The following is a 14,793-nucleotide window of genomic DNA, read 5'->3' on the forward strand; positions in this document are numbered from 1 at the left end:
CACCCAATCAGGTTCTGGTAGAGAACATTGTAATGCACTGCTGAAGTCTTCATAGATTTGCTAAAGGCTAAAGGCCCTGGGAGGTCCATGCTTGTCACTAGGGGTAGGTTTGTTTGTTTAGTCTTCTTTCTTGCAAGAAATGCTGGCTTCACATTAACACTGGCCAAGCATTCGACCTCCCTCCATCCAATAACAGTCCACCCTGCAACTTTCCGGTTATGCCATGACTCCATAAAAGTTGCATGGTCATCATCTCTCTGAAAAGAACCCCACCCCACATTGGACATGTATGCCATATATACTATATAAAACACTGCTGGGACATGGTCAGTAACCAGGAAGGGCCAGTAACCAGGCTGGCTGCCTGCCTGCCTCCCTGCTACCATGCAGCCATCCATCCATATCATATCAAGGGATTACTCAAGGGACCTTGGAAGCATACTGTGAATTGGTGTTTTATCCTATTGTATTGCTGGCAATGGCTGCACTGTAAAAAAATGCATTTACCAGTTGACTATGAATTTCATTGTTGAGTAAAATAAAAATATGTATACTGTTTTAGCTTTATTGTGACTTCTCAATCAAATTGATTCCAATTCAATTTATTGTGAACAAAATAAAGATAAGGAACAAAAAGCTCTGATTTATACTTGCTCCTGCTTTCAGGGCATAGACCTGGGAACAGAGGTGCGGTTTGCAGCCAGCCAGGGGCAGGTGTGCAGTAGCTTCCAAGGCTGGGCACAAAGCTGGTCAGGGCCCGTATTTCAGATTGGCCTCCGCTCCAGGCACCTCAGTAATATGTCTTGGGATAGCCATCTGCTGCATAACACTTCTGGTCTCTCTATAGGGAGCAGAGTGCTTTTCGAAACCCTGGCCTGGGCTAATCAGCAGCTCTGCTTACCTGAGACCCATCTGATGAGGACATGCCAATACCTAGTGTAGAAGAAGGAGTTATTACAGATTTCTTGAATTTGAATGAAAAGAAGTTCTCCCACAATGATCAAGCCTTTGAATACACTTGATTCTGCAGATGCCTAGAGGTAGCAGAACAGATTACCCTGGGCTGCCTTGGGAGCGTTGTTCCTCATTTGTCTCTCACCTTTTCCCTGTCCTTTGAGAAGACTGAGAGGACAGATATAGCAAGGGAGGACAAAGCAATCCTGAACAAAATCTGATGAGCTGTCTCCAGGGAGGAGCAGGTTGCAGGGGGCCTGGGGGGGAGGGGCAGGCGCAGAAGGGGGTCTGCAAACCCAGCTCCAAAAGGTGCTGCATGCAGGTTTTTGTAAAGAAAACATTTCATTGCAAAGAAAACATTGAAAAGAAAATGATTTTTGCATCGCACCTCCTATAACAGTACATCCTGCAAAGAAAAAAAAGAAGTCGTTTTGGAGCTATGGCAGCAGGGGTTAACCCCAACTCCCTACCCCCCTCAGCTACTATGCATATGAAATGCATTATAATGCATTAAAGACTTGCTAAAGTCTTAGAGGCTTGCTAAAGGTCCTGGATCTGGGGGAACGTCTGTTCACCAGAGCACCCCAAAGGATGACAAGATCAAATGGTCACAAACTCCTCCATAACTGTTTCAGCCTGAACATAAGGAAGAACCTTTTTACTGTCCAAGCCCCCAAGGTCTGGAATAGCCTGCCACCGGAGGTGGTTCAAGCACCTACTTTGAACACCTTCAAGAGACATTTGGATGCTTATCTTGCTGGGATCCTATGACCCCTGCTGACTTCCTGCCCCTGGGACTTAATGATCTTCCGAGATCCCTTCCAGCCCTAATGTCCATGAAATCTATGAAGTCTAAAAACATCACCTGGACGCTGCATATACTGGGCGTCGGGTCTGGCAGACAGCATCCTGCTCCTGGACATTTTTTGTCATGGTTCTGAAATGGAATGTGATGAAGTTTAAAGGAAGTCATGTAACCACTCACTCCAAAGTTTCAAACTACTTGCAAAAAACTTACCATTATGGTGATGCTGCAGCTGTCCTTGGGAACTATATCCACTGCAGCAGCACACGATGAGGGTGTGGCGGGTGGGCGAGGACAGGAGGGTACATGGGTGGGAGCGGGAAGACATACACTATAGGTGCGGGGAGGGCGGAAGAATTAAGAGGACATAGAAAATTAAGGGATTATTGGCCTCCCACGTTTTAAAATAATAATACATTTTTCTGAGCAGACCCGTCCCAACCTGAACCTATGGCCACTCCGCTGCGTGCTGTGAGGAAGAAGGGAGGAGGGAGGGGTGAGGAGTGAAGAGGGTAACAAAAACAACAACAACAACAAAACACACAGTGGTACCTCTTGGCTAAAGGCCGGAGCACAGCACCCCCTTGTGGCGAAGAGAATTAAAGTCCTTGGAGTTCTTGGGTGTTTGGACAAACAAATCCACCGTTGGAGCAGCGTACCTGGAGAGTACCCCAAATTGACACATCTCCCAAGTAGTGTTAGTTTAGGGTGCTAAATGGACTTTACAGCAGCAGGAAATCCTGAATCATTCAAACACTAACGCAGTTGCATCAGCGTAAATGGGAAATATCATTTCATCTACACACGCCCAAAGTCCCCAAATCCTGACCCCTGACTCAGCCTGTAATTTGGACTCTACCCCTGGCACCTGCCCTTCCCTAGTGGCCTAATCACCAGGCTAGACTGTCTATGACCTTGTTCTTATACCAGGATTCCCACTATTCTCCTGAACTAGGCAGAAGACCTCTCAGCACAGTGGCCTGGTATCTCATTTCTGTATATCAGGTTCCAGTTATGTTGTTTACCCATGTTCCGCCTTTTTGCTGGCTGTTGTTAAATGTTAGTGTGTAGCTACTTGCTTTCCACCATCTCTCCAAGGCAACTTTACGCATTTCTAACTTCCCTGTCCTTGACTGGGGAGGAGGCAGAAATCAAACCCTTCATGCCTTAAACATCACAGTATACAAGTATGTATACTGAAATGTACATACTGAGAAAAATACAGAAATTCTCCACATTTTCCATAACTTGCCAATCATAAGCATATAAAATAACACTTCTTGAAATTTCTGAGTTGCAATATTAGACGGAAATCATATTTCTCATCTGCAATGCACTCCTGACCTTGCTGGAAGCGACCTAGGCACTTACAAAGAAGAATAATTCTTTAACTATGTGGAAGGACCACTGACACCTGGCCTCAGTCCACATCTACTGAATCCAGCAAAAAAACAGTAGTTGGAATGCAAGTTGCCCTCCTTGATATGCCTGGGGGTAAAAGAAATACAAAATAAGGGAACAACCCAAAATAAGCAGCAAGACTGAGGCAGTAACTGAGTAGCACTCCCAAGGCACCTATAAAAGCATCTTCACAAACTACTCCGAGGTCTAGGCTTTTCAGATCTGCAGGTGACTACTGGACCAGGGAGCAGCTATTCCACGTGGCAATTCCCCAACCAAAATGGACCTCTGAGCAGATGGAATATTAACAGATCTCCATGACTTCTACTACCTCTTACACTTCCTTCTAAGATGGTAACACTGCACAGTCACTTGAGATGCAGTCAGTAGTAGTGTGGGTTCCAAAGAAACCACTCATTGAAGGATGAAGAAGATAATGGGTAGCAAAGTATAGAAGCATATGCAGACTCATTTTGTAGAAAAATCCAGATTCCTTGAGAACAAAATATCTGCAAATCTTTGCATTCCAAGCAGTTACAGACCCATCTATGCTTCTATACACCCATCTCTCCAGAAATAAGAATGTGTCCATCTCCACAACTCATAGGCACGGACATCTCAGGTTACTTCTCTCCCTTTTTCTGATTTTTACAGATGGAAGGGAACATACAGTTCTTAGAGTAAAAGAAGCCTGGATTGCTTCATACATTACTGCTTGCAAAGGCTGCCAAAGACAATAAATCATTATAAAAACAACACATGCCAGGTCACTCTGTTTTTCATATCTACAGAAAGAAGAAATGGGATCATCTTTACAAGAGAGTTTTACAATTACATAGGAAAGTTAGTGGGAGTAAGGAACTGTGTAAACAGGGTAGGATTGGGGCCTATAATTGTGTAAAATGTTAATTTTATAGCATACAGCATTTTATAAACTTACCACATCCTTGGGAGGAGGCTCCACTTCCTTCTTTATTTTTTTACCCATTCTAAGAACAAAACCAAAGAAAAGCAGGCAAGAAACAAATAAGTTACTTTCAGTGTCTTAGGACCTAGTTTACCAGATATATCTCAAGGAAGATCTATCTAGACAAAAGGTGGATGACTCTTCTGCATGGAACAAGAGTAAGTTCTTTGGCAGAAAGTTCACCCTTGGCAACAGCAATGTTGTGTTTGCTCCACAAAATAAGTTTCTTAACACTTGATCACACCTAGTGAACCCTGAAGGCCACCAAAATAAAGCTGGAAAGGAACCAGGTGAAAAACACCTGAGTGAAGTCCATGCGATACACCACAATGCCAGGTTATAGCTGTGGCGTTATACACACAGAGGAAATATATTAAGGGTGACCTTTTCTATAAATTTAGGTCCATTTGTCTGCACAAAACTGTACTGGTTTGCCAGAACTACCCTTGGAGGTAGGTATTCAGATGCACAAATATCTATTTTTCCATTTGTGACTGCAGTAATGGCTTGTGCTACTGTAAACAAGTGATCTATGCACACTTATGTGGGAAAATAACACTTCCAGTGCTGAAAATCTGGTTGCAAATGCACTTGGATTCTCCCTACATATTGTACACTAAATAAAACAAAGCCTGGCAAAAAGAATCAAATTCAGTAGTTATAACTTCCAATGACTTCAAATTGAATTAAGCTAAACTGAAACATATCCATTTTAATCTTGAAAGAAAATGAACACACAGGGGTTTAAAAATCCATTTTAAAATGAATTCAGATTATCTTTGCAGAATATTCCTAATAAGACAAGCCCATAGTATTTTAAGTTTACTTTCCATAAATGTAAGTAATTACACAAAGTTACGGAGAGTCGAGCCCTTCATGGGATTTTCCTTACAAGGCAAATAAATCTTTCATTTCAGAACATGCAATTAGCACTATGCTTTATACAAACATTTTTTCTATATTTTCAAGAAGCTTTTTGGCTTCTTGGTACTATTAAAACCAGTTTGATTAATAGAAACAAGGAATGGTATGAAGGAATTGTGTGTTCCCTAAGCGTAATTACTGTACTTAGTCCATTACTTCACTGCAGCAATTATTGTAGTTTTTGCCATATTCTGTCACCAACTCGTGTTGTCAGCTTGACTCCCAGAGTTCTCTGGATTTGGTGGTTACTTTCTAACTTGATGCAGTATTACACAGGGACCCCTTTGCTTACTGATAATTAACAATATAGTTTGTATTAAATTTTAATTATCTCAGACAACCAGTATGCACAGCTGTTGAACAGTTACTGACCCAGAAGTGAATCAGTTATACAAATACCTGTCTCTGGTTGGCTGATTGGTCTACACAAAGATTATACATTCTTATCTCAGTAATCATATTGTATGGATGTCTTTGGGCTCTCACTTCCTACTGTCCTCAGCCATGTATATCATAGCAAACCTTGTCTGTTTTCAGTCTGCATTCTTTCTGATTCCTTTCAACCTTCCCTACTGTACCTTCCTGTCCTGATAAAGACCAAGAATCCCACACACAAAACAAATTCCTGTCATATTCAAGGAAAATGTGAGAGCATTGTTAATTTATCTTTATTGTGGTTGTTTTTAAAATTAGTTCTGACCATGCATTAAGACAAGGTAAATTAGGAATAAACCAGGCGTATCCATTTTCAACAGCAATCTCCCTGCTGAGAAGATTCTGTTGCAGGCAAACAATTGACAGAGCTCAGGAAATGGGACTGGGGTAGAGTGCCATGACTGAGATGTCTTATGTCCTGGGATCCTGAACTTCAACCAACCCTTTAGGAATGCAGGTAACTGGCATAAAGTATAGTAGCCCTAAGGCAAAGAATTTCCCATACAGAATTTTATGGAGTGTTTTTATTTCATAGAGTTTGTTGTTGGGTCCTGCTGCTAGAGCCATCAATAATTTTCCTCTTGCTCTCCTCAGCTTTCTGATTTGCTCTTGCATTCGTGCCCAGCCTTAGTTTCTGTCTGTCCTCACCCTACTTCTGATGTCTAAAATATCTGAAGAAAAGTGAGGGATTTTATTCAGCTCTTAGCTCTGGGAAGGAGCAACACAATAATCTAAGGTGCAGTTTGTGCCAATTTCTATTAACCACTGGACTAAAGATACAATATAAAAGTGTTAAATATATACAAGACCATGAATTTACCAGAGAAGAAATTACAGTGCTTCATCTTCACGTGCTTACTCTATGGACCTTTTTATAGTCTGTAGAGTAGTTTGCATACCTTGGTTATGTAAGTAAGGCCCTTTAAGGATTGAGAAGAAAATACATACCACTACTTACAAGACTTTACTGCTTTGATTCCTTTCTTCCCAACTATTTTAAAAGCTTGAAAATTAAAGTATCCAAAATAAATATTTAGAATCCAGACATGTTCAGAGATTGTAATTGTAAATGACATCAAATTCTGAGTCTGAACTACTTAAGTGTCCTTTCCCCCACTCCACCCTTCCCCGCAAGGTCAGAATGACTTGGACCATGGTTTTTCTGGTCTTCCTCTGTACCACAGGACATTGTTTTCTTCATAGAATCATCCGAGTATGTATTAACCTGCCAAATAACCAGTGCTGTAACAATGAAGCTTGGGACCCAAAGCAAAGCCCACAGCAGCAGTCCACACTCACCCTGCGCACAGATCTGGGGGACACACGCAGCCACAGAAGCTGCCCTTCCCCCATCCCTGTGCCCTCCCAAATGAGCTGCTTGCAGCTCCATCCCATGCCCTGTCAGCACCCCTTCGCTTTGGTGTCCAAAGCAGTCACCCTACTTGCCACCCCTTTGCTATGCCACTGCAAATATGTCACTGCAAATACAGGTGTGATGCTTTGCCTCAGTACCATAACTAGGGCAGGGTGACCAGGGCAGAAGCCCCAGTCACTGACTTGAAGGTGGAGGAGCAAGGTAAAACTAACATTTGCTGCTGCAGCTGCACAGCTGTACTACTGAAAGCTGGTCTTCCATTCCTTGTGTGAGTATTTTCACCACTAGAACATTATATAAAAAGTGGGCTCAACTGTTGTTTTACCACAAAAGGGTCATTTCTGTTTAGTTCTTTGAAAGCAAGTACATCCTTACTTTCAAAATGTGATTACTTGTTCCTCATCTCCAGTGGATAAGGAGACTTATTTGCAGTGCTAGGACAGGCACCTCAGCTCCACAGAGTATTGTAGGTTTTCTGGATCACCATCCTGGGACACCTAATATTTCCTATGCACTGTATAGAGAGCCTAAACACCTAATTTATAGTTTTGGCTTACGCTTGTAGGCCCAGATGCTTAAAAAAATAGTTCTGCACTGCTTAAATGGAGACACCCAAGTCTGGATCTAGCCCTTAGCCAAGTATAAAATTAGTATTCATAATTGCCTTTTTATAGACAAACTCCACTGGCTTTTCAGTGTATCATTTCCCAATAAATGTGATTAATGAGTGTGCACAAATTGGTTTCTTTTCCACTAATTCTTACAAGAGTGATGGATGACAAAAGAACTGTAAGAAAGTAGTCAGTAAATCTTAGTTTGAACAATGGGATTGTGTTCTTTGGTATTTGCATGGTTCAAACACTCTCAAAATCCTGCTAGTTGTTCCTGTACAGTACCACATTTCTATTTCTAATATCAGACTCGTGCAAAAAATTATTTTGTATGCCTTTATAAACAAAAAATTGTACTGTCGTGAGCTTGCTATGTCTCTTTCCCTTAAAATGACAGAGAAAACAGTCTAAAAATTTGTGAGAACTGAATATCAGTATGCTGAGACATGCCAAAGAAATAAGCAAAAGGCACTGCCAGATGTGGAACTTACCTCCTTGTTAAGAAACCAGAGGTCAGCACTGAGGGCAGTTACTTCCTGTGGAGAGGAGAAAAGAGAGAAGGATGTAAGGATAACTACTGAACAGTTGTTTATCGCTTGATCCACTTCTGGAGCTAATGGTACCCTTGCAGCTGTGCCACTGCAACCTTTGCCACAAGCTTCTAGTTCTTACTGATACAGATCCAGAAGTGTATTATCTTCTAAGTAATAATTAGTTTCCCTTAATTTAATTAAAACTAGATCTAGTTAGACTAAGTCTTGCTGTTTGTTCCTCTACATTACAGAAACCTAAGCTTTTCTTTTAGTTCCTTTAGCCAAAATTCTTGTCCACACCCCAGTTATCTCCTGCTTATCCCACCTTTTGGAGTCCCCTGCGGTTCAGTGGTAGACTCCTTGTCTGCCCCACAGGAGACCTGGGTTCAGTTCCCAGATGCTTATACAAAAATATGGCCATGGAGGCACCAAACATCTGGACCTGGTCTGGCCTTTAGATTCTGTCTCAGTGGCCTAAAGGGAAGATGGAAGGTCTGGCCAGCCTCCATTCCTCCAAGAACACCTGCCCAGGCATATCTACTGAAGGTCTGGGTTATCTCCCCTGCATATACCATGACAGTTGCCAATCAGTGCAACTTCCTCCTCTTTTCTGGCTGTCACAATTCACATTGCTCCCTTCCAATACATGCAGCTGCTAAAATTATCTTCCTCATCTGATCTGACCATGTCTCTCCTCTTTCACCCATCCACTAGTTTCCCCTTTCCCTACCACATAAGAATGCTCATCCTCTCTGGCACAATACTATGGAATTCTGCCTAGCCTGCATCTCAGATCTCACTTCTTATTCAAACCTTGTTGTTCCATTCATGACGCCAGTCTTGAAATGCTGTTTCCTTCTCCCACCCCCGACTTTAACCTCTTTCTCATGCTGCCCTCTCTGCACGGACTACCTTCTTCCAACCAGCACCCCAGACCTCACCCACTTTTTCAAACCTTCATAATACTCTCTCTTCCATGAGGAACACAAACACTAACACACAATAAATGCTCCAATAGTGGATAACAAAAGGGGAAAGAAGAAATATTGGATCTGACTTAATGACCAAATGCTGCAGATTCATATGGTAAACTAAATCAACTGTATTTACCCCTTCCGTTAGGCCTGCCCATGCTTTTTGTTTTATCCGTACCCTTCTCTGAATTAGGAAAAGAGATCAGGGTTTGTTGCCAGGCAGTGCCTTAGCCACCCTACAGTATGTGTTAGTTAACTACATTACCTTTACCTAGTGTAGAGGCAGTTAGCATCTTTTACCTCAATTGAGATAAACCCCACTGACGAATAAGGCCAACCACAAATTCTGTCATTTCAGAGCACATTGCAACCCTTTCTTCAAAAATCTTCTAATACAACAAGCAACTACAAAAAATAAACAGTTTTGGGAGAGGCACAATGATTCACACTATCGACAAAATCCTGGTAGAGGCAGAGTGAAGTTCATACTAGGCATCGTTCTGAAAGTCTCATTTACTGTATTTGCTGCTTACATACTCTCTAGATACATAAACAGGAGAGGGAAAATGTGAGAAGTTCTTTTCCCTCTTTAGTTTCATGAGTCCTAAGATTTCAAATTAATGAGATCATCATAAAAATTACAAGATTTTAAAAGATATAATTTTGGATTCTTTTTATTTGCCTTCTGATTTTTAAGCCTTTTGGACTGAATCCTATTTCACTTTACACATGCAAATTTCGAAGCCACACAACTGCCATTTTTGGCCCTTGCACAGTCACACAGCTCTGTAGAGCCTAAAAGCTGAAACTATAGCCTGAGAAGAAAGAAGTCTCTCCCATTTATAGCCCAGTAGCCTAACACAGTGGCTTTTCTCAACCGGGGTGCCTTGAGAGTCTTTCAAGGGTATCACAGGGTGCCACACAATCAACAGTTAGCTTTACAAACATGGTTCACAACATAAACCCAGAGATTCCAAATAGAAACCCATAGTTGAGTTCTTTGTTACAGAAAAACTGCTCTGTTATTTTTCTGTAGGCAAAAAAGTGTGAAACTAAGAGCTAATGTTTTCAAAGGAGTTCCTTGAGCCCGTTCAGGGGGGCCTCAGGTGTAAAAAGGTTGAGAACCACTGACTGGCCTAGTGATAAGAGACACTTGCCCAGAAAGCTGGAGCCATTCAAACCAGAAGGATGTTTGAATTTACATCTTTCCAACTTCCCACTAGAATCATTCTAACCACCAGGCCACAGTTTAAGCATTAATCTGTACTACAGCCCTCTTTTGAAACTGAACCACTGCACCGTCCACTTAGTGTTTATTAAAGTAGGTAGAGAACAGCAGAGACACTTTCACCCCATGGGGAGCAAAGATCTAGGCTAGAATCTCAGGCCCCCACCCTTCCAGGGCAGCATTCATCTCACTGAGTCACACATCCTCTAATTTGCTGTTTTTCCTCTTAGCCCCACACCTCTTTTTCTCTTGGAGGCCTCAGAGGGACCCAGCTTCAAAAGGAGGACTGGAGAGGGGTCAGGGCAATGCCAAACCTGTGGGCTGGTGGTTAGTGCATTGTGCTAAACTGGAATTAATTAAATCTACTAATTTATTCAAATAAGTCAACAAACAGCCAATGTCAACTAACTGAAAGAAAAATGTTTAATGGACGGCCACTGAACCTAGCAAGAGTCACCCCTTCTGCACATGTATAACACATTCAATTCAAGCCCTATTAAGATTCTAAGCTACTTAAACCATGAATAGTATCTTTTACTGTTTTGTAGAGTGCAAAGCACAGTCTGTGATCAATAAATGAAGAAGCTGAGTTAATGGGTAGAAATAAAAGCAAAAGATAATCACTTTCCAAACCCCACAGTTGCAGGAGTTTTTAGACACAGAGAAATTGCCATATTAGATCAGAACAGTGTTCCACAACTGGCCAGTGTCATGTCTGTGTCAGGTCAGTGTCAGCCCAGCGTCATGAGACTGACAAGTACCAAATGCATGAGATGATGCTGGATGAAATCTGTCCCAAGGTCAGTCTTCCTTACTGACAGTTAGTGGTTTCCTCGTTCCCCAAAGAATAAGGGGTTATACCTCTTAGAATTTTTGGGTACAGTTGAAATGTTCTGTTTATTGACATAAGGGCTGAATGGTTTTTCTTTGTTCTTAGCCTTTATTGTATGTTTTGGCAATAAGTTACACAGGTCAATTGTACTTTATATAAATAATTATGTTATCAGTTTTAAAAATGTTATTTAATTTCACAGAATATCCCCCTGGTTAACTACAGGCAACCTGACTCATCTCCCCTATACTGTCCATTCTAATTTGTATCCCTCTGCACTGTCCATTCTGATTTATCACCTCTCTTAAAAAAGTCTAGTTTTTTTCATACCGTTTTAAATGTTTCTAACAATTTCTGTTCTTTCTCTCTGAACCACTTTTATACCTGATATATCTTTATCAGATAAAATTACAAGAAATGACTACAGTATTCTGGGTTAGTTTGCAATACTGATTTCTATCATGGCATTAAAAACTTTAGGAGACAATTTCTATCTAATTTCTTGAGCAAAGGATTTAACCAAGCTGTCTACACGGTTGTTGTCCAGATGAATTATCTATAAGGTTATGGTTAATTTAGATTCACTAATGCGAAGGCACAGTTTGAAGCTTTCCTTCCAAAGTGTTTGTGAACAATGCATTACATCTCCCATGGTGCCACGTATTCACCTAGCTTTGCTATCTCTCGCAGGAATTCCTCAGTTTTCTCCAATCTTGATTAACCTCAATAAATTTGTCTCATCTACAAATGCTGCTATCTGCATTCTTTCTCTTTTCCAGACCATTATGAGCATATTATATAACACCAGGTCTAGTACCTATCCTTGGAGAATCCACATTGTGACAAATGTGAACACAGGAATATTTAAAACTTATATATGAGATTTTAAACGTCTTGCTGAGACACATGGCAGAATCCTTTGTCCCGTGAGGGAGAAACTTTACCAGAAATGCCTTAATATTGCTCTAAAATAAATTAGATGTAGCAGCTACGCTATCATTTGCTGAATATGGTTCACACAGTCATCAAAGAGGGTCTGTCTTTAAAGAAAACCACTATAACCCCATACAGCAGGGACCTTCCTAACTACATGGGCAGTGGCACAACCTCCTGGGGGAGGAAGTGCGTTGCACGGTCCCTGCCCCCACCACCCTTGCATCCACTGTCCAATGCCTCAGCTGCTCCCAGCAGCACCAGATCTCATGACTGTACAGCTGAAAACAGATGTCACCTTTGTGCCACCATAATGTTTACAGTGAAACAAAGCGAAACCAAACATGTCCATGCCCTTTGTCACATCACAAACGTGTTTGTAGCCATGACAAGTGGTAGTAATAATCTGTGCCACTTTTTCAGAGGACATCTACTGCAGGGCAGGGGAGTGCAGGTGCTCCTGGGGCTTGAGGGCCTGGTCCTGCACACCCTGGGAAGTCCCAAGCAGAAGAGGGCCCTCACACCTGGGGGCACCTGCCTGGCTTCCCTGCTTGTGGAGATGCTCTCCAGGGCGGGAGCCCCCGCAGCCCTCAGGGAAGGTTGGGGGCCAGTCTCTGTTGGAGAAAACACTTCCAGTTGCCATCAAGGCAGTGGGACAAGCAGCTGGCCCGGAGACCCACCTTGTTCCCAAGGTCTGATTACAACTGGGTGTCCCCGAGGCCAGCGTCTAGCCCACCTCCACCCCCACCCCGCAGCAGCTGCTCAGGGGCGGGAGCAGGCACGGGCATCACCCCGGGGCCGCTCGCGTTCAGCAGCAGCTCTCGGAGGTGGGGCAGGCAGACACGCGCGGGGCAGGCCCTCGGCTGCACCACCCACGCGACACGCGAGGCGCCACTCACCGGGACCGGGGGCGCTGCAGGCTCAGCCCAGTGTTGTGTCTCCGGTTGCTAAGGAACCGAGCCCGCCCGCGCGCCTGCGCGCTGGGCTCCCACCGTCTGCGGCGGGCGGGGCCGGGCGGTGCCGCCGCCGGGACCGGGACCGGGACCGGGGCCGGTTCCTGCCCAGCGCTCCTCGTCGCGCCCTGCTGCAGCCCGCTGTGGAGCCGGGCACGGTCGAGCCCTGGCTTTGTAGCTGCCCGGCTCGTTTGCTAGACTGATAGTCCTGTTTGTGGGGTGACAGCTGCTTTGCACCTGTGGCTGCTCTACATTTATTGGGCAATTAATTGCATGATCTATGTAGTAGCCCCACAGGGCAGAGCGGAGGAGGGTTGTTACGTCATTTAATTGCCCCAACGATTGCAGCGGCCATGGGACTGACTTGAGTTGACTTGAGAAGGCGCCTACGAAACATAGCGACTGGGGCAGAAATGTACAATAGATGCTATTAACTTCCTCCTGTGATTGCTTTCCATCCCCAGTTGCAGGCTCCGGTGTTTGTCCCCCCAACACACACACACACTTTTATAGGTCAACACCACTTAAAAATTGTGGAAGTCTCTGTCTTGGTTGCTCCTTATTGTAATAGATATGATTAACAATAAAAATAATTTATCTCAAAAAGGATCGGCTTTTCTTTTTTAAATGTAAAAAAAACAACTGGCAATAAGGTGGTAGTGTTGGGATGATGCTGTGACCAGGATGGTCCAGGAAAAATGCTTAGAGGCAAAAGTTATAGCCCACAAAAATCCTCACCACCCAGATATAATTTTGCTTCTTATTCCACTTGTAACATCATTCAGTCGCATGGTAAACAAAGGGGTTTATTAGTTTCATCTCCATTGGAATTAGTCAAAGTGAACAATGTTGACAAATTAAAGCCATTTATAGCAGTCCACAGTTCAGCAGATACAGGAAACCATATTGAATTACTTGAACAAATTTAAGCACTGACTTAACCTCTTTGGATCTATATTTCTCTGTACAGCATTTAGAAAGTGCACTGAAAGATAGAGTACAAATTAAATAGATGTATCATATGGCACATAAAGGTTTTGAGGTTTTGTTTTTATTACATTATTTTCCATGACAGTTTCCTTGCCCATCTTCACTTCCAGGTAGTCTTTCTTGCCTATGCACATTTCAGTTATCATCAGTAATTGTTATTTAGTTATCATCAGTTTGTTCACTTAATTTCAAATTTATTTCTATATAAAGAATCACAAGCGACTGAGTTCAAATTGAGTTCCTTGTGAAACATGATTGTCGTTCTGACCACATGCAAGAAGATCAAATATCTTTCTCAGAGCAATGAGCCAACCATAGCACTAAAGGCAGAGCTGTCCAACTTTGAGTGGCCAGGGGATACAGGAGGGAGAGGGAGCCCAGAGACCCCAGTAGTAGCAGCAGCAATGAGGGGAACAGCACTTGGACCAGGAACCTGGGGGCACAGGTTAACCCCACAGGGGCTAACTAACTTCTTCTACAAGCAGAAGTGCTTATGGTCTCAAGCCTATCCACAGCATCTTCTCACAGACTTTATGGGGGTCTGAGGAATCTGTATGGTTAGAGACAGTCATTGAAAAACTGGGGGAATAGTGGTGATTTGGAGACATCATAGCCCCTTCATAGGCTCTCTCAGTGCAGAAATTGTTTGAAGAGAGCTAATTATGACCCCCAGCTGTGTTATTAAGGGCCATGGCTCCATGTGTGGGAATTCTGCAGTTTTTGTATCTTTCATATCCCTCATTGCATTTGCATCAGAGGAAGCAATAAGGGTCTATTTGATGTTTACAGAAGCTTATTCATAACAATTATAGTATTGTAGAGAATATATTTACTGATCATGCCAAATAGTTCAAGAAAAATATGTTTTAACTTAACCA

At 42.8% G+C, this 14,793-nt stretch overlaps 1 protein-coding gene across 4 annotated transcripts in view; it reads right to left on the bottom strand.

Annotated features, from left to right (window-relative positions):
- ARMC3 (armadillo repeat containing 3) overlaps positions 1 to 12,932 on the bottom strand; it is a 125,495-nt gene extending 112,563 nt beyond the window's left edge. For all 4 annotated transcript variants that reach the window (XM_019532108.1, XM_019532099.1, XM_019532093.1 and 1 more), the window contains exons 1-3: positions 12,872 to 12,932; positions 7,964 to 8,008; positions 4,101 to 4,149 (exon numbers count right to left, since the gene is read on the bottom strand). In XM_019532108.1, the coding sequence (XP_019387653.1) occupies positions 4,101 to 4,148 (48 nt within the window). In that variant the 5' untranslated portion in view covers position 4,149; positions 7,964 to 8,008; positions 12,872 to 12,932. The remainder of the gene's footprint in view (positions 1 to 4,100; positions 4,150 to 7,963; positions 8,009 to 12,871) is intronic.
- Positions 12,933 to 14,793: the final 1,861 nt, after the last annotated feature.

This window comes from Crocodylus porosus, unplaced genomic scaffold (genome assembly GCF_001723895.1).
Source record: "Crocodylus porosus isolate Cpor-Errol unplaced genomic scaffold, CroPor_comp1, whole genome shotgun sequence".
NCBI lineage: Eukaryota > Metazoa > Chordata > Crocodylia > Crocodylidae > Crocodylus > Crocodylus porosus.